Below are 24,762 nucleotides of genomic sequence, written 5' to 3'. Positions count from 1 at the left end.
GGATTTGAAGGGGAAGGAAGGGAGAGAGGAGAATCCCGGCGGCTCGTTGAGGACGGAGGGTGGATGTTTGTAGAAGGCCGCAGCAACACTGTGACTTTAGTGTCACTGTATGGACACTGGTAAGGTAAGGTGACATTTTCAGGGTCAATACGAGGACATTAGTGTGGCGCACAGATATGTATGTTGGATATGAAGGGGGTCTTTATTTGAATCCGACTTGCCGTAAAACTTTTTCTATGGTGAAAAGATGCAAAACAACAAATGTCTGCAAAGCTAAGAAGGACTGTTTAACCCTAGAGGGAGTCTTACTCACAACGCACAAGTCTTGTGATCTGCATCGATGGATACAAAGTCACTTTCTTCTCCGAGTTGTTGTGTTTTTGTGTACGGGCACGCCTCTGCTCATGGTCTGTGTGTGTGTGTGTGTGTTCCTATTGCTGCAAACCCTCGTGAGATAAGAAAGACACAGATATCCTCTCTGTGTCGTACCCCCGGTGACCAATGAATGAGTCTTCTCTTCCCCTCTCCTCCAACCGTCCCTCAGGCCACTTTCTGCTGCTCTTCTGTTCTACATTAATTCTTTAACAAGCTGCTTTCATGCTGCTCATACAGACATTGGGGCTTCAGAGCAGACGATCGGGGCTGGACCGGGATGACGGGGAGATGTTCATAGAATCATGTTGGGCTGCAACTAACGGTTATTCACATGTTTTCATATTGCTTGTTTTTTTCTGAGCAGCAGTCTAAAACCCAAGTATGTTCAATAACATGAAATAAAATCCTCACATTTAACAGTGGTTGGTAAAAGTACTTAGATCCTTTACTTCAGTAAAAGTAGCAATACTTCAATGTACAAGTACTCCATTACAAGTAAAGGTCTTACCTTCAAAGTTAAAAGTAAAGAAGTAAGCTATCAAATACCAAAGCAGTTGTTAAGCAGAATGGCTGCTTTATTTATATGTATATTTTATATTCATATAAATAATATGCATTAGGTGTACGCAGCATTTTAATGTTTTTGCTTGCCTAGTTGGAGTTCATTTCAACTACTGTATGTACCGTTGAGACTGATTTATTCCAGATATTTTCTTGATTTAGACATTGTTTTCTTTTGCTTGTTTTTCATTTTGTAAGAATTTCACAACACTACACCTCAGGTCTGTTTAGGTAGGCAGGTATAGGACCAGCATGCACCTGGGAGGGTCTATGCTATTTTATTTTTTTTCACCCGAGCAAGAGAGGCAGGAGGAGCCATGATTTCTTTGTTTGTTTCTTAGGATAAATAAACCACAAGAAAACAGAAACATCTGCATTGTGTACCAGGGGACATCTTTTGTCTGCGTATTTCATTCGTCTTTTGGTTTCAAGTTAGTTTGATTTAGATTCTGGACAAATAGCCAGTGCAGGTTGCTAAATCTATTCCAATACATCATGTTTTATAGATGTTTGTAAAATCTTAATCTGAAAGAGTAACCACTAACTATATGTAGTGGAGATAAAAGTCCAGTACCTCCCTCTGAAATGTAATTAGATAGAGGAATATTATCTTGCCTCCTTAAATTATTTAGTAATAGTTTCAGCACCTTATGTAAAACACAAAAGAACTGCTGTGACATTGTAAAATCAGTGGCACTGTATGCTGCAGGCTTGGTACAGCTGCCACAGTTGAGTGGAGGGCGATCCCCCACACTACTGGAACATACTGGATGCCATTTCTCCAGTCTGGTTTGAGATAGAGAGGGACGGGGAAAGACAATGGCAGTCGCACGGTCTGAGGATGTTTCTATTTGCATGTGTACGCAACTCCCACCAGTTCCCCTCCACATCCCAAGAACAATGCTGAATAGAGGATTGCCTGATGTCATCCGGCACCGCTGCTACTGATCTGACAAGAATCGTAAATCCTGTCCCGCCAGATCCTGTTTTATAACCCATACAGTCCACCAATAGTGTCACTGGAATTTATTCTCACAATCAGATCCGGTTTCAGAAGATTTCTCAGAATGCCGCCACATTCATCAGCGAGAAATTACACCAACTTCTGTCCTCACGGGACAAAGGGCGTTTGACGTCCACTTCCTGTGACTGGGTCAACCTTTGAGTTCGTGTGCGGGGCCTGCTCACACCAAAACAGATGAAGAGCTCCATCAATGCATTCTTGCGGTGGAGTGACAAACAAAAGAAGCGTCTTGAGTCAAATGTAACCACTTCTCTTTTGTTGTGTGTGGTGCCTCCAAACAAAGGCTGCTTTTCTGTAGTACAAAATCCACATGAGCCAAAATACGGTGACGAACAACGGGACATACTTCAAAATGTCATTTTGGTTTACACAGCTGTCTTTTTTTGTGATTATGTTATCGGGAAAAATATATTTACTCTTGCTTTTCCTTCTCGACACATGAATCACAGGCTCGAGGGCGACATTAAATGATGTCAACACAGTTTTCACCCAGTTCTCACCCTTTGAAAGTGTAACACGCATGATCAATTTGGACGATTTCCCACAACTGTATGTGTGACAGTTATCATGTCTGCACAGATGGTACAGCCCCTCCTGCAACTGTGGGTTTGGTGGAAGGGGAATTTGACATTAGGCTTCATTAATTCTGTGTGCATTATCATCTAGTTCCGACCAATACTTGAAGGATAAAGATAACTTTTTAATTAGAGTGTGATTCTTTCTTTTTATGATGTTGCCCCAGCTTGGCTACATGTTCTTCTCTTCTGCCTGCACACAGTGTCAGAAGACGCTATACTTCTGTTACACTGGACACACTCAATAGTACAAAAGCAGGTTTGTCATCCGAAGGATACCTGTAGTTTAACCACAGTAAATTCAATGTACAAAATACTTGTTCTGGATGGCAAATCCAGGTCAGAGCTGTTATTCTTTAATGAATAAATATAACTATATGTTGTACAATCCTGAAAATAGGAACAACCCGGGCAAATTTGCAAGTAGCAAAACAGTCCTAATCGCAGACATGTTTCTGCACCTGCTTCGTCAATGGTGCACATATGCGTCGTCTTATCAGCTTGTCATATCGGAGGAAATCTTCACTTCTGAAGCCTCTTATGTGTCGATACAGATGATGTGTCGATATCATCGTGCATCCCGAACCGATAAAGAAGTGATGTACCTGGATATCCTGTAAAAGAACAAACAACTAATTCATGTGTTTGTGTATATTCCTCAGATGTCATGGCGTCCGACCTACCGAAGCTCCAAGTTTCGAAACGTCTACGGAAAAGTGGGCAACCGGGAGCACTGCTTCGACGGTTTCCCCATCACCAAGAACGTCCATGACAACCACTTCTGCGCCGTCAACTCCAAGTTCCTGGCAGTCGTCACCGAGAGCGCCGGCGGAGGCTCTTTCATTGTTATACCTGTATCCCAGGTAACAGGCCCCGACACACTCTTGATTTGCTTGACTTGGGTCAAAGATTAATGGGGTCCTCCCCCCTCTTTGGAGACCCCTGAGGTTATTTTTCCACTTGACTGTACAATTCAGTGTCGGAGGAGATATGTGATGTTTCTCTATTGTGTGTTAAAATGCTCATTTATTGTTGGTCCTGTTTAGTTAACAATCCCAGCTTCAGTGACTCACTGAAAGTCAAAGCATTTAGGATGTTGAGGTGCTTTATGCAGTATATTTGTTAAAGGTTTAGATTACTGTTGTTTCAGCTACTTGACAGCACAGTTAGATCTGAAGTTTAAAAAACAGTTTTCACACAAATTCACCACAGACCCTCCCTGCCTTCTATTGCATGCCAGCCTTAAAAACTCAAGCCAGAATTTAAAGCCAGAGTTGTAACAGGGTAGATTTGCCAATAGAATCGCATAAAGGCGTACTGGTATTTCCTATAAACAAGACAAAGGGGCACTGTTGAAATTGAAAGCGTGAAATTATTTTTCTCATTATAGGAAAAAGAGAATGCATTTATTTTTACTTCACATTCAGCAGAAACATTCGGCTTTACTGCCTTTGCTGGATTATTCATTACACAACAGTAGTGCAGATGTTAATACGGAAGATAAGCCTCGCAGTCGCACATTTTAGAGGTATTATGCAGATACTAGAGTGATGAATTTTCTAACACTTTGGTGGATAGTAATATTTCAGAGAACTGCATTTCACTGAAAATGCGTTTGCTCACATTTTATGAAGAGTATGGAATAGTTTCTAAATGTTGCCTGTCTCTTTAAGAGCGACTCTGCCAAGGTGCTTGGGAAGCTCTTGGCTGATCTGCAGGGTCGAGTCAAGCTGTTATCAGGCAGAAGAAGCATTCAGTAAGCTGAGCAGTAAGCTTGTGAGGCAGGGAGACCTCAGCTACGTTTGACTTCACGTCTTCATTAGTTTATGGTGTTCAGTCATGGAAAAAGACATACGACTGGCTCTAGATTATAGAGTGCTCCAGGAATGAGAACTAAAACCCAGAAATGAGTCAGCATTTTTAAACTTCTGGTTCCCTCATCCCAAAGTCAATGGGGTTTTTTTTTAATGGGTTTTTGGTTAGATGCCTAAAATAAGGTCTGCAGTTAACTCAAGCTTAAGAGATTTTGACGTTTTGTTCAACGATATTAAATACATCAGTAAACACACCTCTTGTGAAGTGTTTTTAAAAAGGCGGTTGCCAACAAGTGGCTAAATGAGACTACAAAACGTCATCATGGTGACTAGTCCGCCTCCACAACCTGCTTATACTTGACGCGATTGTATTTACGCTTTAAAAATTCTAAAAGTTATGTTGATTTGTGAAGATTATCTTGCCGAACCAAACATGTAAGCATCATAAACGTCTGATTCCCACAGAGCTTATTGTCTGAAATAATCCGAAATCCAATGGAAAAATGCAAAAATCCCTTTTTGGTTTGTGGAGGGAATCAGTGAGATGATAATTTACAGGTTGGCCGACAAAAATACGTCATCCCTGCAGCACTATGTTACATAGTTGGTTTCACATCAGTGTCACATCAGCAATCTCTGTCCACTGTTGCTATGCTGTATCATTTTATATACATAACATCAGAGTACATAACAAGTGCTCACTTCATCGCTTGGTATAACCTTTCAGAAATTAATTTAAGCAAAGGTGGTTTTTCATTTCGTCCACCTACACTGCTTGCACCTCAGATGGGGCTTTTCAAATTGGTGAGGCTGAAGGTAATACACAGAGGTATCTGGGTGCTCTTTGTTTATGAAATTCACTTTGTTTTGAGCTTTTGAGCATGAAGAAGAGCTGCACAGCATCATATGATTAAAGTAATGCTTGCTGGCATCATGTTGATTTATAGCGCTCGTAAATATAGAAGGAGAAAGTCATATTGGCTGGTTTCACATGTGACTACGAGGTGACTTATAATGCCAATAATAACATTATTTATATGGTATAGTATCATTTTATTTTAATTATAGAGGATGTACATAGAAAGACATTAATAGATGGAACGTGTCAATGGTGTACAGAGGAAACAAGTAGATCTTTTATTCCGGTCTGTCGAGTCATGAAGAGGAACTCCTTATGTGTGAGAAGAGCTGATATTAACACTGGTCAGCTGGGTGTTTTTATGAAATAATCTCAAGAAAGTGAAAATAATCGACACTAAACAACGAGACTATCTTCTCTTTGAGTGTGTGTGTATGTGTAATGGCTTCTTCTGATTGTTGGGTTAAAAACATACATATTGCACATTGTCATCTACAGTAACTAGTCATTCTTAAAGTGATGTTTTTCATGCTGTGCAAAGACTTTATCCATGAATGTAACTTAAACATAGCATAAAGGCCATAACACGATCGATTTCCTCCTCGTCAAAGTGTTTTAGCGCTTTAGCATTTCCTCTGGTTTCTGCTGAGTTGACGAGAAATGGCATTCCTCATATTCAGCAGCTCAGATGACAGCTTCTGTGCGGATGATGGCTGCTGTTTCATGCAGTATCCTCCTGTCAAAACAACAAAAGAGCAAACTTCTTTTCTTTTTTAAGGTGACCTTACACTTTGCGAGGCTCCTAACTTTGCCTTTTTTATGGCAGCGTACAGAAGAGGACCTGTGCTATTATTTATGCTGAAAAGAATGGTGTAGAGAAGTTAAGATGTTTTTGGGAGAACAAATAATATATGTATATATGGGGTTTGAATCCGACCCACGGCCCTTTGCTGCATGTCGCCCATCATGTCGTCCCCCACTATTGAAAAAAAAGCCCAAAGAATAATAATATATAATATATAATATATAATATATATATATAATAATAAATATATATAATAATAAAAACTATCAATCAGCTCCAAACACTGAAATGTAATGGCATACAACACAACGCACATTCTGCTATGCAAGATGTGTGACGTTCAGGCTACAGTTGTGGAGGGAACAGTTTATCAAAGTGCTGAATCAATGAATGAGGTTAAATGTTAATAAGAAGGAGGTATTCAGAGCGATTTCACTTTCATTATTTACTTTCTTTACTTTAATTGTAATCACTAGCTGTCGTCATCAGAGACAGTCTGTGCTCATGTGTATGAGACTCAGAGCAGGTAGAAAAATGACAAACAAGGATGAAAAGGAAATGAAGTCGTTACACAAGGCCCCCGTTCAAAATGAGCTCATCCCGCTCCGTTAAAAACACAAACTAATCTGTGGAGGGTTTGGCTAATTGTAAGGTGTGAGAACGACTGACATATTACACTGACAGCCGGCGAGACGGCCATATGGCTGCCCCCCCCCCCCCCCCCCCCCCAGACAATTTCACTAGAAAGTGGAAGGACTACCGCTGGCACCACCTGGCACACACACTAGCCCAGAAATCGACACATGAGGTCACAAACACCTTTTCATCACCTCAGACAAAGAAAGAGAGTGCAGTGGGTGTGGTGCCTTTTTACATCACTACTGCTATTATACTATCACCAATCATTTCCTGTGTATGATACAGTGTGTGCAGTGTGTGAGCTGTATCAATCAAGGTCTCAATGATGTAGTTGATAGTTGACATAGAAGTAATCTGCACATTTTTGTGATAATCATTCAAGTCATTTTCGAGCAGAAACATGCCAAATCATTTTTGGTTCCAGCTTCTCAAATGTGAGGATTTCCTGCTTTTCAATTTTTTCTGACATTTTATCGTCCAAATGACCAATCAAGTTTTTGAGAAAATTATCAGAAGATGAATCAACAATTAAAATAATCATTAGCTGCTGCCAGCTAATATTACAAACCTACTGCAGTTTCTTTTAACTGCTGGTTTTGCTTTTTTTCTGTTCACCTGCAGGCCTTAATGTATTCTCTTATATGTCTATTCTATGTAGAGTAATTTCCTGTGTACCTGCTTTAACAGCATTTATAAAAAAGGGAATTTCCAACATATTGTGCAGTTTGCACGAAGTCGTGAACAAAGATGTTATTTTGCTACAGTTCATTACAAACATTAAGTTAAACCATCGCTTTGAGGGGATTATAAACAACTCTAAACAGTGATCCAATGACAACACTGCAGACTGTGCTGCTGGTGCATACAGTATGAAAGCAGCATCAGCACGCATTGGACCATTAACATGTGATAAAACTGAAAAAGCATGACTCAGCAGGTTCTTTTCCCAGTGAATAGTGAATTCACTAGAAAGAAACCGACAATGGCAGCAGGATAGAAAAGACCCAATTGCTAATCTTCAACTTGTATTATTGAATCCTCATTAGTTGTTAATTCCCTCCTGTTCTGTGATTCATTCGTTCATATTATTGCATCTTATAGCCGGAGGAGTCATAGATTGCTGCTGTTAGAAGAGGATGTACCGCTACTGTAACCATAGAACCGCCTCGTTAATGCGGATTTATTGGGAATTACAGATCAACATGCGTTGGTAGCAAACACAGTGTGGTGCTTCTGTCGTACCGGGCCTGCACGTCTGTGTTCGTCTGAAGAAATGAGCTGCAGAAAGACGATGAGGCCTGATGTAGATCTGTGTCTCTTCCCTGCCAGTCATCCAGACAAACGTTAGCAACCACTATTTCCACTCAGATTCTCTTATTTTTATTCTTTGTCTGTTATTCATATCATGTTCCATGATCATTTCTGACTTCCCCTAATAATACCTCACAGACCCTCTGAACTCTGTGGTTCCCAACAGACATGATCTCTTTGCAGGTAATTAGTTCCACCTTAATAAGGAGTCCCTTATGATCGCTTTTTATTAATGTTTTGAGGCCATGTTAAAACCGCCCAGTCACTGTAAGATAAAAAAAAAAGAAAATGAAAACGCGTGGTCAAAACTTGGCATCAGCCTGGCTTTGCTTTTTTTTTTACATTTGTTCTTACTTTCCTGAAATCGTTACGTCTGTACATGTAGGAGCAGCACGTCAAAGAGAATTCAATGCTAACTCGAGTTGATTATGTTTATGAATCATTCTGTCTCGCTCCGTCACACTGTCTCCTCTTAAACTGATGTCCCTCTTCACTGTTGGCAGACATTGGTCTCTATTGGTCTCGGCTTGTGTTCCTCGTCTTGTTAGCAAAGACTTCAGTATCTTTGGCAAACATATTTCTGTGAGCAGACCTCCTGCTCGCTGCTTTTTAGTTTTTGTGACATCCAAAAAGTATTAATTGATCTGCTTTCTTTTTATGTTGATAAGTGGTCTATCGGTTATGTATGTTGCTGAGATTATAGTGATAACAATATGCTAGCTATTTGTCAGTAGCAACTTTATATTGATTAATATGGGTAAACACTAGCTGATGACACAATGTGTCACTCATTTTCACCCAAAGCTTTAGTAAGGATGTGTGATTGTATTTCACCATCTTGCCTCCTGCTGTTATAAAATGAAATGTATTGTTTTTAGTCTGGGGGAGGAGCACCAAGGCGCAGTTAGAAAATGCATTTTTTCATTTTCTCTTTGAGGATTAAGGTGCAAAGATGCTGCTAATAGCATTTTATTATCGATATATATATTATATTTAATTATTTGATAGTAGAGTTTGTGGGGCTCGATAAAGCATCTGGAGTGAATCTTCAGGGTTCAGTGAGGACAGGATTTCATGACCCGACGCTCCGAAACAAATCTCTGAGAGAATAAAAAAAAGAGGTCAGTGGATTTAATTGACATAAAACATTCATGACAACATGACCGACATTTCTGTCGTCTGTTGTTATGAGCCACTGCCCCTCTGTGGACTCTTCGGGTTATTGCAATAACACTGAAGGTCCTCAGATGTCCCTGTACAATAACCAGATCTGTTTTAGTTTTTTATCAAGTCTTCTCACTGATGTGATTGAACTTTTATTACATTATGTTGGTCTTTCATGTCCATGTTAAAAAAAGAAAAGGATAGTTTTGTTCAGTATTGTTCTGAATAGATGAATAGAGATTCATTATTTGTGTCCAGGAACAAATTATTTAATACATTATTTTTTGTCATTGTTTATTAGGTCTTGGAAGAAATATTTTCTTTTCTTTTCTGTTATTGTAATCTTCAGTCTTTTGTGTTGTTTTACCACAGAGGCAGTGTACCGGGTGTCTTTTATGCACTTTCATGTGCAGAAATATGAAATACACAACATGCATCTATTCTATTTTACTCCATTTACTTCTCACTACCATTATTTCATATCCTCTTATTTATGGTGTGGCTCCCAGTCCAATAGATCTTAATGTATGCGGATATTTTCATTTACTTCACCTACATCCCAAAACAGAAAAAGTAAAATAACGTAGCTTCTGTCGCTCTGTTTCAGTCTGGTCGCCTGGACTCTCATTACCCAAAAGTGTGTGGCCACCAAGGCAATGTACTGGACATCAAGTGGAATCCCTTCTTTGAGAACATCATAGCATCCTGCTCGGAGGACACCTCGGTAAGTGGCCCACCTTCTGTGAAATAAAATACTGTATCTGTGAAATCGTGAGTTTGTGAGATGCTGAGGTTGACAAAGAGGTCATCTCGTCGTTACGACCAGAGGGCCTCTGATTCAGAGCGTTAGTACTGGACACAAGCTTGTGAGTGGATTTCGTCTGGCAGCTGCTCTGGTTGTTGATGCTGTTGTGAACCAGTGGCCTGAAAAGGGCAATTGACGGATGTGAAATGCTTTTGAGCAAGGCACAAATCCACCAGCGGTTCGGTAACCGACTGCGTATTCTTAATCTCAGATGTTACATATACTAACAACCTGTGCGCCTGTTACATTACTCTACCGAGCATAGTGAAGCCACAGTAGCACTGTGTCCTGTGTAGTACTTTCACTTGTTGAAGCATAATCTCCTCTGGTCCAACACAGAGCCTCTAGCCATAGCCGTAATCCAGTCTAATCCTAATGCAATGGGCTGCATTGATACTATGTGCTATTTTTGATCAGAGGGATCTCTAGCTGTGCCATGCTGATTGTAGATTAGAGCTCACATCAAATACAAGATGAAGAGGCCTCTGACAAAAGCATTATACCTTTTGACCTCTTCTATAAATGTGTGTGTGCTCTTTATGATGAGGCACCTTGTATTCCTTTATATTCACTGTGTGTTAATGTGAACGTGGCAGGTGCGAGTATGGGAGATCCCAGAGGGCGGTCTGAGACGCAACATGACGGAGGCGGTGCTGGAGCTGTACGGCCACAGCAGACGGGTGGGTGTGATCGAGTGGCACCCCACCAGCAGCGGCATCCTCTTCAGCGCTGGCTACGACTACAAGGTAACATTAGTCAGATAAAACGTCTAAAGATGATACCTTCGGCTCTTACAAATTGTGGTGGACAATTTCGCTATTTTCTGTCATTTTATAGACTGAACGATGATTTCCAAAGAACATAGTTGGGATATTTAGGCTCTTATTTCACTTGATGTTTTCACTGGAGATCAGCACACAAAAATAAAAGTCAAATTCCATTCAAAAAGCTCGCAACATAATCACGTCACTGATTCAAGCCTCGCGGCCATCTAACAGCTGCACCCAAACGACCCCTCCCTCAGATCCTGATCTGGAACCTGGAGATCGGAGAGCCGGTGAAAATGATCGACTGCCACACGGACGTCATCCTCAGCATGTCCTTCAACACAGACGGCAGCCTGCTGGCCACCAGCTGCAAAGACAAGAAGCTGCGCGTCATTGAGCCGCGCTCCGGGGCCGTCCTTCAGGTCAGCGGGACGGGGCTGGTGGTTTTATGGGAGTGTGCCCGCACATTAAAGACACAACTGTTTCTATAATGATCCTTTAAATTGTCTGGCCTCTATATACACTATATCAAATATTTGATTTTTAACAACCATATATTGTGTGGTGTTCAGGTGCCACATATGGACATATGGGCTCTTTGGTTCTTGAGCAGGTCTTGAGCCATTAAACGTCATTGCAGAAATTGCAGCTTTCATTTTTAAAGCCAAACGTTTGGTCAAAGAAAATGTCTTATCTGTCGACTGTAGGTTACTTAAATAATTCAAGAATATTTGCTGCTGTTAAATAAAACAACAAATCATGAAATACAGATTTTCTTTTGAGAAGTCTCCAAACAAAGCAAGTTGTTAGCTGTTGTATTTAACTATAAACTCTGTATGGAATTATTCAAGTCTTAATTCATGCCATTAAATTATTGAAGGGTCCCCCATTATAGAGCCAATCCCCCTTGGGTGTTCTAAATCTTTTAAATCCAAATAATCTTAAACATGTGTTTGTATCCTTTCTCTGTATTGTCACAACAATATGATAGTCCCAAGAATAAATACTGGTAATATATAAAAGAACCTTGCATGTATCACTAATGCTCTGTCTTTGTGTGCTGCTCCACCAGCAAGCCAGTTGTAAGAACCACCGCGTGAACCGAGTGGTGTTCCTGGGTGACATGAAGCGACTGCTCACCACAGGGGTTTCACGCTGGAACACCCGGCAGATCGCTCTCTGGGATCAGGTCAGACAATACCTCCATATGGCTGCACGCAAGTAATGCCAGAGTGGGTGGAGCTACTGTGTGTGTGTGTGTGTGTGTGTGTGTGTGTGTGTGTGTTTAATTCCCAGTGTGTGTGTTGTTCTTCTCAGGAGGATTTGTCCATGCCAATTGTGGAGGAGGACATAGACGGCCTCTCAGGACTGTTGTTTCCCTTCTATGATGCCGACACACACATGTTGTACCTGGCAGGCAAGGTCAGCGCTGATCCTTACTGGGTCACAAGGAATTTATTTTTCAGGACTGTAATATTTCTGAGATTTATCACTTTCTTATCTACATTGAACTCTGACATTTTGGCATATTTTTCCACGCTGAAGTTTATCAAATGAACAAAACTGTACGTCTTTGTTGTTATTGTTATGAATTGAACTGACAAGGTAACAGGATAAAGGTAGTGCAAGTTTTATATGGCAAATACCAAACAAAGTAATGAACTACAAATGTTAACAATGCCTTTTATTTTGTAACAAGAGCATACATACTTAATTCACAGAATAAATAATTGAAAATGTGGTTAGTTTGTATCCCATTATCAAAGAATATAGAGGAAGTGCCTCATAAACAGGTTGTATTTGGAATCACACACTAACTCACCATCCACACTATGCATGACGTCAAAATGTTTATTTACTGCATTCCAGCTGTATAGTATGTGGATTTTGTGTAGATGAGAAATGCCCCGCAATGAATGAATTATGTCTCTTCAAACTGCGCAATGCTTTCAAGATTTCACACTTTGAAACATCTTTCAAATATCTGTCATCTCCTTTAAGATGCAAAGTAACACATTTCTCACACGTTACTGCACTGACATGCAAACTACTCTGAGAAGTGCTGTAAGGTTTTCATTTATTTCTGTGTTTTGAACTGGCAAGATGGTTGGTCAAAGACATTCGTTTTCAGTGCTCTACCCGCCCCTTAATTTGAAAGTAACTTCAAGGATTTAAAATTCTGGTAATCGTTGCATAGCATCAAATCCGATTAGGCCGTACGTAAAACATTAAGAAACCAAATGTAAAAAATGTGACGTGGTTGAAACTCAAGCTACCTCTTGAACTGTGGTGTAATAGACACATTCTGGTGCCTCGGCAGGGGGACGGCAACATCCGTTACTTTGAGATTACCACAGAGAAGCCGTACTTCCAATACCTGACGGAGTTCCGGTCCCCGGCCCCACAGAAAGGCCTCGGTAAGTCATTTGTTGACCAGTAATATATGATCTCTCCTGCTATTTTTCTCCTGTTGGTGTGACTTCAATTGGCCGTGAATTCTGGGAAAGTACGTCATGTTGTCGAAGCGGCTGTGTGAACCACGCGCTTCTTGTTCTTGTCTGCAGGTGTGATGCCGAAGCACGGCCTGGATGTGGGAGCTTGTGAGGTGTACCGCTTCTACAAGCTCGTCACTCTGAAGGGTTTGATCGAGCCCATTTCAATGATTGTCCCAAGAAGGGTGAGTGGGAAGGAATTCATGGAATGAAGTGATTCTCCTCTGTTTTCTCATTATTAATCATTTCTGCAATCTGTCACATTTATCCAGCACGTATTGGGTGAAAGAGCCATAATGTAGTTTTTGTCTGATTGTAATCAACCTTTTCCTGGCAACACTTGGCCATACAGTATTCTGGCATGTAATGAGCAGAAATACAGAGCTGAGAGCTAACAAGGACAGATGTAATTCATCTGAACGCAAATGGATCTTTACTGGTTTGACTTGAGACCAAAACAGAAAGAAGAATCCAGTACGTGTCAAAGTGCTTGCTGAGGCATGCAGAGAGGTTACATTTTATGCTTTGAGACAAATGCAGGATAACCACCGCTTCACCCGGCTTTATCTTAAATAAGGTGCTGGAAGTATCAAAAAGCTCAAACTGGTAGAATAGATATCCGCACACTTAAATCTCTGCATAGAACACTTTATTTTTAGCTTTCGGTCTAAAGGATCTTCATCAGAGCATACCTGCTTTGAGACAAATAAATCTTTGGAATTTTTCCAGATTCCGAATGAGTAACATAAGAATATCTGTTGTGTTTCCTGGTTTACAGTCAGACACATACCAGGAGGACATCTACCCCATGACAGCAGGAACAGAACCTGCGCTGTCAGCGAGTGAATGGCTGAGCGGCATTAATAGAGGTAAGCAACACGTCAGACACACACTGGATTGGTTTGACTCTCCTCTCCACTTTTGGCCAAATACAAACCAATGTCAGGCAAAGATCTGAATCTAATACCAGCATATCATCCTGCATTTGGTTATGCGATGTGCTGGAAGTCATTTCTTAGGTATGACAAATATTTAAAGATACCCTCCACTCAAAACATGTATTTTTCCCTCCACTGAAGGGGGAGATGTCAATGCACATCTCTAAAATCTGAAATTCATGCATACCCCGGGCAAACTAGATTTAAATTTGAAAGCCAGTGGCTGTCCAACACACAAATGCAGACACATATTGACAGGGAATCTTTGACATAACAGCAGGAAAACAAAACTGAAACCTCCAACGCAGAGTGGACTTGTCAGTTCAGAGATCGAGAGTTTGCATCAACATGTGAAAGTTTTGACAGCAAACCAGACCCTGGAGTTTCTTTGCTCTATCTACCAAAACAAATCTATTATTGTACGTTTTCCCATCACTAACGATGTGTCAGCCACTGAAAGTCACAAGGGGCGAAGCCAGATCCACAATTTCTCAATGAAGAAAAAAAGAGTAGAAAAGACAAATAATTTGTTTTACTTTTTTAAGTAAATGTACTTAAAGAAACTAAGATACAGTAAAGGCTAGTGATGAAATACTGACACCTTCAATTACTGTCTTTCTGTTTTGTTTTTCATTGCCAACTCTTCACACGCTCTCACTGAACATATGGCTTGTATTTTTCACCAATATGGTGAAAACTCCCAAAGATATTTTCTTTCTATCAAAATCATGTAACTTGAACTGGACTCTGATTTGCATTTCATGGTGTCTTTAAATTAAAGCATCGCTAATTGAGCATTAAATCCAGGAGGTGACTGTTTTCAGAAGGTGGATTTTCATATGTTTTTGCTCACTTTTTGCAAACAGACCCAGTCCTAATGTCCCTGAAGGAGGGTTACCAGCGACCACACCAGTTAGTGTTTAAGGCCCCCGTGAAGGAAAAGAAGAGTATGGTCGTGAACGGGATCGACCTGCTGGAGAACGTTCCACCCAGGACAGAGAACGAGGTGTGTGAACAGCTAATGTTGTGAATCACTTTACACAACTGTTATGACTCTACCCTGTTGTTCCTCTATTATAAAAGTATTTAATAAAACTAGGTTTCGAATACAGTTGCAGTGGAGGAATCAGAGCATTACAACTAACTATGAACATTGAAGAAAACTGAACTAGAAAGGTGCACTCAGTGGAGTGCACATCTCCGCCGGATGTGTCTGGCTAATGTTTGATTGGAATGAAGACAACCCACATTTGGCTAACAGCCCATAAAGACTGGGAGTGTATCGGACGTGTTTTTCACTCACACAGCTCACACAAAAGATACGCTTTCATTGTAATCCAGGCCGATGTCGGCACCCGTTCTGCGCAAGATATTAAGCAGTTTGCGAGATTACCCGTGGACAGACACAGAGATGCACACAAACACACTCAGGCACACACACACACAACCAATATCATATTCTCCTGGCGCAGGTAACAGGAGCAATAGCGGCTGTGTTATTGATAGCATTGATTGCACTGCACATTAACCAGCGTGGTCCATGCTATATACATGATGTCCTGTTTCTTGGACTGTTTTCACCTATTGACCCAACAAAGAGGAGCTATTACAGTTTATGGGGATCCAAATTCAATAAACAAAAAGACAAATGAGGATCATGTGAGCGGCACTGTAAGGGATCAATTGATTGGGTCGATGTAGTTGATTGAATGGGTGAAGAAGCGACTGTACATTCTCCAAATGTCCTGTGTTAACGATAGCTTTCCATGCTTGAATGTTAAAGTGTATTTTTTACATGCACAAGCTCTTGTTTTTCTTTACGTAGCTCCTGCGGATGTTCTTCCGGCAGCAGGAAGAATTGCGGCGGCTAAAGGAGGAGCTGACCACCAAGGACGTGCGAATACGCCAGCTGGAGCTGGAGCTCAACAACCTGAAGAACGTTAGCCCCAACAACGTCTGACCTCTCAGCCTCCTGGACTGGCAAAGCTGCTTCCTTTGCCTCCAATTTCTGACCTCCAACAAGCTTCTGAGCCCTCCTATGCCTCTTTTTTGATATATCAAAACTTCATTCCTGCTGCCCTGCATAGCGCACACAATAATATGATAAGTGGTGGATAATGTCTTAACTGGTGCAATTACTGGCATATTGTAATAATGACAAATATGATGAGTAATGGAGACAAGGAAGCGTTTATGGATTCATTAAACATGAAATCGATGCTAGGAAAGAGTTAAAATCCATTTAGGTATCATCTAGTTTTACAACTTACTCTTGATCTAGTTTCTGCCAGACCTCCTGAGAGTTTGTCTCACTGTGCCTACCCTATCATTCACGTGGAAATACCTTAGTCACCATTCAAAAACAGCCCCCACACTCCTCCTGTAATGACCAAACCACCATCTAATCCTCCTGAGGCAAAACTAGAGGATAAAAAGACCGTCACTGGCTCCTGTTTTCCTTCCACAAGGCCTTAGACCCTGCTGCAGCGAGCTGCAACGCCATTTCAAAATGGCTGACACGTGAAATACTTTTGAACCTGACAGACAAGACGAGCTTTGTGCAGACATGGATCATGTTTTCCACAGAGCCGCTTATCCCGTAGCTTCTTTTCTCACCGACAGATGTTGCTGGTTATAATTTGACTTCACGATACTGACATAGCTACCCGAGTGCAGCCTTTCCTCCTAAGGAGAATGGAGAGTTCATTCACTTTCAGTATTTTATTGTTTATTTAAATATTGGGAGAGCAGCAGGGGAGACACTGATCCACTTACGTAACTGGAATATAGTCTCAAGGGAAGCTTTGCTGGCTGTTATTGGATTTTAGGGCTCATTTTGAGGATGGAGGAGCGTAATGTATATTTACTTCTATTTATTTGTCATATGTTACCTTTTTAGCTAATAACATGTAAATCTTTTAATCCCATTGTTTTTGTATGATGTGGCTGCGCAAGTAATGATTGTGATGCTTGATAGATTTTTTGCTGAATGTTTCCGATTGAAAAGTTGCAAGATGTGTGTGAAACTGTACCTTTGACGGTATTAGTTCTTTTGACTCCGACAATATAACTGCAGATAAGGTATGCAAATATAATCTCGCCTTTTCCTAACAGTGCAGAAAAGTGTAATAATAATCATCCTTTCACATTTAAAACTAAGTTAGTCACTATTAGTGAGATGTGTTTAACTGTAGATGTGTAATTTTGATCTGGAGCCTCCAGGTCATCTGCCTCTCCTCCTCCACTTGTACCACCAACAGACTTAGTCTACACTGCAGTTTAAATCACTGTTTCACCATTTAACAGCACTGGTTTCACATGTGATTGGATCTATTACGACAGCCAGGCAGTCAAGCAGTTACCAAAAACTATTCTTTTAATCCAGGCCCAGTCATATTCAGCCTCGTGTTATTACTGATTCTGCTCTCGATGGACTAAGAGAAGTAAAGATGAATCTGCTGCATGAGTAGCAAGAATTGAATCTGAAAAGTAAGTCAAAAGTCGAGGTGGGGACATAAAGGGTGCAACGCTTTATAGCGTCCGTTAAGAAGCAAAACATATGAACCCTTTAAATGTTACATTAATGGTAAATGCGTATGTTTCTTGCAGGAAAAGTAAAAAGGCTACAGTGAAAGTAGACAGTGGGGAACGGATCTACCAGAGATGGTTCAGCTACAGTTGTTATGTCAGGGCTTCTCATGTAGGTGTACTGAGGAATAAAACCAACCACGCAGCCGGTAACTCTTTAGGAAGGTAGCATAACAGGACAGACAGATAGCAGGTTTTTAAAATGACTGAAACTCTTTTTGTACAGTTGTTGGAGGAATTGTGTTGAATTTTGGCTTAGACGGTAGTACCATGGCAGTTCCTCCCAATTTGTTTGGCACTAATCAAGTAAACCCCGGCTTAAATTTTCTACGTTTGGTCTTTGGTAGTACTACAAGTCTTGTTCAAAATAGAGTAAAAGTACCAGGTGTCACTCTGCTGAAAATGCATCCTAGATGAGTTTTCCATCATCAATACCGTATAACTTGAAACTGGAATACTGAACCTTTGACTGTGTTGTACAAGGACCACAAACTTCAAAACATATATAAAAAAGGGATTTATTGATGTGAATAGGAGGGAAAAAGAAACAATTTGGTTGATGACAGTGGATTTAACATAGTGTGAAAAATCACTGAGGTAGGCCAATTTGACCAGTACGTATAATAGTGAAAACAAAGTCCAAATAACTGACCGTTTCCAGAGTCTTTGAAACAATACATTTTCAATGCACATAAGTTGCGGATGTAACCTCCATTTATATCAAGTACTTCTCTACACTACCACCACAAACATTGCCACCCGTGTGTCACAGAAAGGAACGTGGAAAAAAAGCGATAATGAGTTCCGATGTTGAACATTTCTCTTTATGGAAAGATTATGCATACAAAGTTATGTTCAAATTCCAAGAAATTTCACACTGCGTATTTTAGATAAAGCAGCATACATATTTAATATCTTATTACAATTCATAGTTTCACCTCAGTTGTCTGTTCAATGTCTGCCGTCATCAAAGAGAATACAAAAAAATAGATTTGGTCATTATTTACAAGAACACGTAATTTCCGAACTATCAAAGCTGAGGGTTTAAGGAGGAGGAGGAGGAGCAGCTTTGACAAGGGCAGACATTTTTTGCTATGATTTAAAAATATGCCCGGTGAGGGGTCACACTGTGCACGTTCAGACAGAAGTTACACACCAGGACAGCAGAGTATTGGCATACTGGTGACACTACAAATACATAACTTACATTAAAAAAAAAAATACAATGCAAAAATAGGTTTAAGACAAGGAGAGGACAGCCATACATGAAATCCAGTATTTGACTTTAAAATGTATTAGACATGCACTCTTTTTTTGTTTCATTTTGTTTTTTTTCTTTTGAAGGGGGCTCCTTTTAAAATACACAAGTCATCAGAAACTGGTCTTACACAAACGGTGAGAAAAGAAAAAACATTTCTTAAAAAGGTTTATCTTTGCCATTATTTGATATTACAAAATTGGTGTCCACAAAGCAGTTAAAAGTGGACAGTAAAGACTGGAACATGGGAGCATCAAAAGGTACATAAATTTAACTTATTTCCCCAGACAACCCCGTCTACCTGACTGGCCAATAACAAAAACCACTCCTACTGCAATATGAAACGGGGGGTAAAATACATGGGGCTGTTGGGAAGCGATACAAGTTTAAAACAGTTCACAACTTAGCTTCCAGAGGACTCTCAATCGTCTTCATCCTCCTCCCCTTCTTCATCCAGCTCCCTTTTTCTCTTCTGGCCTCGCTCTTCTTCTAGAAAACAAAGAGTCAGAGTTTTTAAAAAAAGGACACAAACGCCAGAAGCAAAAAAATGTTTCCGGTTTAACGTTCAGGTTCTCTCGTCACGACGAACGCAACGCCGGCTCAAACTGTACGCAATTTTCACGTTACAAGTCGAATTTACATTTCTTTGTGATGGACAATAAAGGTTTTCTCAATCAGCTGAGTCTGAGGCAAAATGAATGAATCTTAAAAAATGTTTTATTCTGTAATCTCTCTATTCTACCACAATGCAATGCGCAAAGAGAACGGAGGAGCTTCCCGCAGCTGGAAAAAATGACGACTAACAGTGAACACTTAAGTTAAATTGTCAATGGGATTCTGAAGTCTACGCGTTATTGCCTTTGCAGCGTATCATTTGCGTTCAGTTTCTTTTTGAGTTTTTGACCACTAGTAGCGATATGGAGAAACGTTTTCACAAGTGGGTCCCTATTTGTTTCTCAGTTAGCAAGAGGAAATCCTTCCAGACCAGAGTTTAATGTACTACGGTGCAAATTTCCTGAGCTGGTTTTGTGTAAATCGTGGCACCAACAAAAGCTAGCTAGCAACCTCGGAAGTTAGCCGCATAAGGTATTAGATTTTTATTTAATTTATGCGCAAAGAAATTCACAGTTTAACTGTCAGCCACCATTTTACTCACCTTCATCATCCTCGTCTTCAACCTCCTTGTCATTCAGATCTTCCTCCTCTTCCTCCTTTAAAAAAACAAATTAAAAAGACAAGGCAAAGTTAGTGCCATTATTTCAGACTGAACATTTTAAAGTGCAAATCTCATTTGTTCTCACCTCTCCACTGAGGTCCTCCTCTTCCTCTTCTTCATTCTCCTCTTCGTCGTCCTCTCCCTCTTCCTCCTCCTCATCTCCTGGTGCTGGATCCTCATCCTCCTCCTCCTCGTCTACATATTGGTAAAAAAACAGTTAGTTGTTAAAAAACACCAACATTAGCAACTTCAAGAGATGCTAGAAAGAGCACGCGGCGGTACGCAAAGCCTCAAAACTCACCGTCTTCATCGTCATCATCATCGTCCAAGCCCTCTGCGTAGACCTCGGCATCAGAGTCTGGCGCCTCTTTGTCTTCTTTGTCGTACCCGTCCAGGTACGTGAGCTGGGGTAGAAGCTTGAAGACGTTGTCTCTGTACTCGTTCAGGTTCGTCACCTCACAGTTGAACAGATCTAGGCTTTTCAGGGTCGCCAATTCTTTCTGTCAAAAGAAGAATCAAGTGGGATGAATAATAAAAGCCAGCTGCTTTTGTATATTGTGCTTTTTCCCCTCCACCCCTAAGTACTTTTGGGTCCCACTTACCAATGGTTCTATTGTGCTGAGGTCTTTAATCTTGTTGCCACTGAGGTTGAGATGTGTGAGTTTGGGGCATTTCGCTGCCAGGACTTCCAGCCCCCCTGAGATCCTGTTATCGCTGAGTTCAAGCTGTTGGTCAATCAAACAATCAGAATATGCAAAACCATAAAGCTGTAAGTCACGGACTGGTTTTGTGCAGAAAAACACCCACCTTTTTGAGTTTATTTAGCCTGGGCAGGTGGGCGACCGTCGTGAGTCCGACATTGATTGTGCTGAGGAATTCCAGCTCCTCAAATTCGTCCGTTAGACCCTCGATCTTCCCTTCATTTGAGCGACAGTTGTCTAGAACTAGTTCTTTGACCTGCACAACAAACAAATGCATCCTGTCAGCATTTCTTACATTTCAAAATACATACGGACAAATACAGAGTGCATAAAATATAAGTACGTGTTCAGAAAGTGAACATTAAGTTTAAGCCATTTCAAGGTTAAAACTCTTTTGATAACAGTTTTGTTTTATTTTATTTGGGCGGGATGCACTTAGAATGTTGATGACCTGTAGCTCTTATTCCGACTGAAGTTGAATGTGACTTTACTTGTAAGTCGCTTTGGACAATAATGACTATGAAATAAATATACTGTAAAAATATCAAGTTGTATTTGGCACTCTGTTGATTGTGTTTCAGCTTTTGGGAAGAACATTTCCTGACTAGACCTCTTAATTTAAAACGTTTAATAAAATGTTTATTTAAGGAGAAAGCTATCACAGGATGATTCACACTACTTCAACCGTAAAACCTTATCTGCAGCCAAAGTGGCTTACTGCCAGGGCACAGTACATTATTTAGTACTTATACTTCATGTTTTGTCACTTTAAACTTCTACTCCACTCAGAGGGAGATATTGTACTTTATACTTCACTACATTTACTATTTACTTTGCAGTTTTCATTTTATTTTTTCAAAACATAATCTGCTTGTTAATATGATCAATTCATTCATATATACAACAGATCAGCAGTATGTGAAGTTGGTAATATATTATACAATATAATATAACATTCTGATGCTTGAGTATCTTGATTTATGATACTTAAAGTAAATGTATCTGATAACACTTGAACTTTCAAAGCAGGACTTGTAGCACAATTGTAAAGTATTTCTATTGTGTACTGCTATTTTTGGTGAAGTAAAGGATCTATTTTTCTACCAGTGGTTGAAAGTAATTAAGTAGGCAATATTTACCCAAGTACTGTACTTAAGTACAATGTTGAGGTACTGGTACATTACGAGTATTTCAATCAATCAATCAGTTATTTAATAATGACCATTAAAATTGGCCCCACCATAACCAGCTGCAACATCAAAGTAATGCTCACAAAAATATTCATAATCCAATAATATATATTTTCAGGAAATACTGGATAATGTATACCTTTGGTACTTCAAGTACATTTTAATGCTAATACTTTCGTACTTTTCCTTAATTACCATTTTGAATGCAGGATTTATAAAAGAGTCTTCTTACAATGTGGTGTTTCTACTTTTACATCAGTAAAATATCTGAATACTACTGATGATTTCATAAAACTAGACCCCACTTTAAATTTAAAAAAAAACAAATGAACCCACATGTTTGGTAGCCGACGAATAAACAGTTCTTCCATCAACACAGCCCTGTTAAATACGTCACATATAACAGTGGGCTTTAAGAGCGTTGACTTTTCACCGGGCGCATTGATATTTCATTAGACTGATACGCGGTCACAGGTGTGCTGTTATCTGATATTTGCGGCTTGGAACGTGACTCAGCCAATCAGCACTGAGGACCGGAACTATAATAATAAAAAAAACATTCAGTCCATCAATAATCCGTCGAAAACATGTCAACGCTCTAGTTAACGCGATGCATTGCTCTCCGGCCATTACGTAAATATGTCTATAAATATTTCCAGTTGCAACAGACATCGCGCGACAGTTTTGTAGTTTTTATTTTAATTATTTACTGGTCACAGAGTTAAACCGTAATAAGAGGCGTGTGTGTGCGTGTGTGTGTGTGTGTGTGTGTGACTGGTTCAGAGCGGTTTAGTCAAAACAAGTCGGAGGCAGAATCAGACCTACGAGTCGTGCACAGGGTCATTTGTGAGTAGGAGGGGCCGCGGAAGCACATTAGAAAGCTGCCAGGCAAAACGTTACATTGTCGCTCGCGCTAAAACAGTTGCCGATTGGATTGAGTGGCGCGTGTAGACTTCTGTTAATGAGAAGGTATGAAGAACCTGTCGTCGTCGTCGTGTGTGTCGAATGAAACGGGACATTCGGCGTGTTTCGGATTGCCTTTGTTTCACGGTAAAATGGCGGCTTGTCCTAGTTCTGGAAAACTAGAGCAACAACGCGGCTCGACGGTTTGTTTTCATTATGGCTGCTGAACCCCCCCCCCCCCCCCCCGCACAAAGAGTCTCGGTGTAAACGGCTGAATGAAACACCCAAACGATGCTTTTTCGTTTGCGTGCCATCTCTTCCCTCCCCCCGTGTTCTCGCCCCGGCCTTGGTGGCGCGTAACGGTCCACGCTGACACCGCTTTTCTTTCGGCCATCTGTGCGCGCGGTGGCTCCGGTTGTAGTCTGCGTGGGGGGATTTTCTGCAGGCTCCACCGGTGTGAGATGCTCAACGTTTGAATGCACTTTTCTGCAGAAATAAAACCCACTCCAACCGGACGGGTTGAGGACATATATGAAGGGTGTAGGATGCAAGGCGACAAGTCGAGGCTCTGATCTTTACGCATCGTTGGTAATGTCATGACTTTGAGTCTCCGCATCAAGTGCACGGCTTTAAATGTTTTGAGTAAAAGCGCCCCCCTAGTCAAAGCATCGTCAAACAGCGAGTAGCCTACATTAGACGAACAGGGGTGGGGGGGGGGGGTAAAAGAGGGCTCGTTCGTAGATCAAAAGTTACAAATATGGCTCCTCGTACCGCTTTGCCTTGTTTATACCGCTGGCATGAAAAGAGCCGCGATGCATTTCTCAGAGCTGCACATCAGATACGTGCACAAAAGTTCCTGCAGCAGCAGCCGACTGTGAACACCTTCGACAATGTGATCCGACGTCTCCATCGTCTTTTTTTAACTTGCAAAAGAAACTTTGTATCGCCTCCTCTCCTCTCCTCCACGCCAAGACACCACACGAAAGATTCTCCATTAGCTTGAGAGTAACACAAAACATCACCAATGAGACGTGAAGCCGACTTACATCTGACGGAGTGCGGTTCCGCAACTCCAGGTGAATTCTTTTCTTCATGTCCATCCTCGATCGGTGCGCCCCCCTCGATACGATACACACTTTTTTAAATAATTATTGCAAAATGCAACTACCACCTCCAGGACAGACTGCTGTTGTTCATTCAAACTTGATCCGCTCGGTGGGCGGGAGCACGTCTCGGGATTGTCGTCACCGCCGACCAATGGCGCACGCCAAATAAAGAGGGAACGGATTTACAGACACGCGGGCCAATGGGGGCGCCCTTATACGACTGGGTGGGGTTTTGTTGTCGAAGTTTGGTTGTTTAGTTAACTTAAGTTTACATGGCTTTAATGTGGTGCTTTAATGGCTTACACGGAATACATGCCATGGGATAGGGATGCCACGTGTATAATAAACACTATTAAACATCCACCACATGTGAAGTTCTGTTCTGTCATAAAGAGACATGCACACAATTTGCCTATGTTTGTCCCTATACTAACATAAGAAAAAGTCCCAGACATTATCCCACACAGGACATGGACATGCAAAGAAACAAGAACATTAAATTGTACAAATGAAATGTTTTACCTTTTTCAAAAAAGAGGAAATAGGGGCATTTGCCAGGGCATTTAACACTATAGAATGGAAGCAACATGAAGTATAGTTATTTTAACAAATATATAAAAAAGGCATCTGTATATCTTATTTACTAACTCAGATAAAGTTCATTTAGTGCT

At 40.8% G+C, this 24,762-nt stretch overlaps 2 protein-coding genes across 2 annotated transcripts; one reads left to right on the top strand and one right to left on the bottom strand.

Moving 5' to 3' along the window:
• Positions 1-3,197: 3,197 nt before the first annotated feature.
• On the top strand, positions 3,198-16,089 carry coro2ba (coronin, actin binding protein, 2Ba; the record flags this gene model as incomplete). Its single annotated transcript, XM_079172108.1, has 11 exons — positions 3,198-3,398; positions 9,735-9,851; positions 10,529-10,678; positions 10,957-11,121; positions 11,772-11,888; positions 12,017-12,121; positions 13,020-13,116; positions 13,264-13,376; positions 13,970-14,060; positions 14,996-15,135; positions 15,955-16,089. The coding sequence occupies 11 exons, from the start codon at positions 3,198-3,200 to the stop codon at positions 16,087-16,089; spliced, it is 1,431 nt and encodes a 476-aa protein (XP_079028234.1).
• A 1,346-nt stretch (positions 16,090-17,435) lies between these two features.
• Positions 17,436-24,275, bottom strand: anp32a (acidic (leucine-rich) nuclear phosphoprotein 32 family, member A). The gene is made up of 7 exons (XM_079163627.1): positions 24,032-24,275; positions 20,999-21,148; positions 20,794-20,916; positions 20,493-20,691; positions 20,277-20,386; positions 20,132-20,186; positions 17,436-19,464 (listed from the first exon to the last, which is right to left on the bottom strand). Exons 1-7 carry the CDS (start codon positions 24,083-24,085, stop codon positions 19,397-19,399), a joined length of 759 nt encoding a protein of 252 aa, XP_079019753.1. The 5' UTR covers positions 24,086-24,275; the 3' UTR covers positions 17,436-19,396.
• Between the last annotated feature and the right edge of the window lie 487 nt (positions 24,276-24,762).

Source organism: Pholis gunnellus (genome assembly GCF_910591455.1).
Source record: "Pholis gunnellus genome assembly, chromosome: 1".
NCBI classification, from domain to species: domain Eukaryota; kingdom Metazoa; phylum Chordata; class Actinopteri; order Perciformes; family Pholidae; genus Pholis; species Pholis gunnellus.
Note: the sequence above shows the minus strand (reverse complement) of the source record. Positions and strands in the feature narration are given on the sequence as shown.

Excerpts from the sequence above, each read along its gene's own strand:
- anp32a (XM_079163627.1), bottom strand. The coding sequence starts at position 24,085 with ATGGACATGAAGAAAAGAATTCACCTGGAGTTGCGGAACCGCACTCCG. Across the intron at positions 20,692-20,793 it reads TCAGCACAATAGAACCATTG|AAAGAATTGGCGACCCTGAA; the intron begins GTAAGTGGGACC and ends TTCTTTTGACAG. Across the intron at positions 20,187-20,276 it reads AGGAGGACCTCAGTGGAGAG|GAGGAAGAGGAGGAAGATCT; the intron begins GTGAGAACAAAT and ends GTTTTTTTAAAG.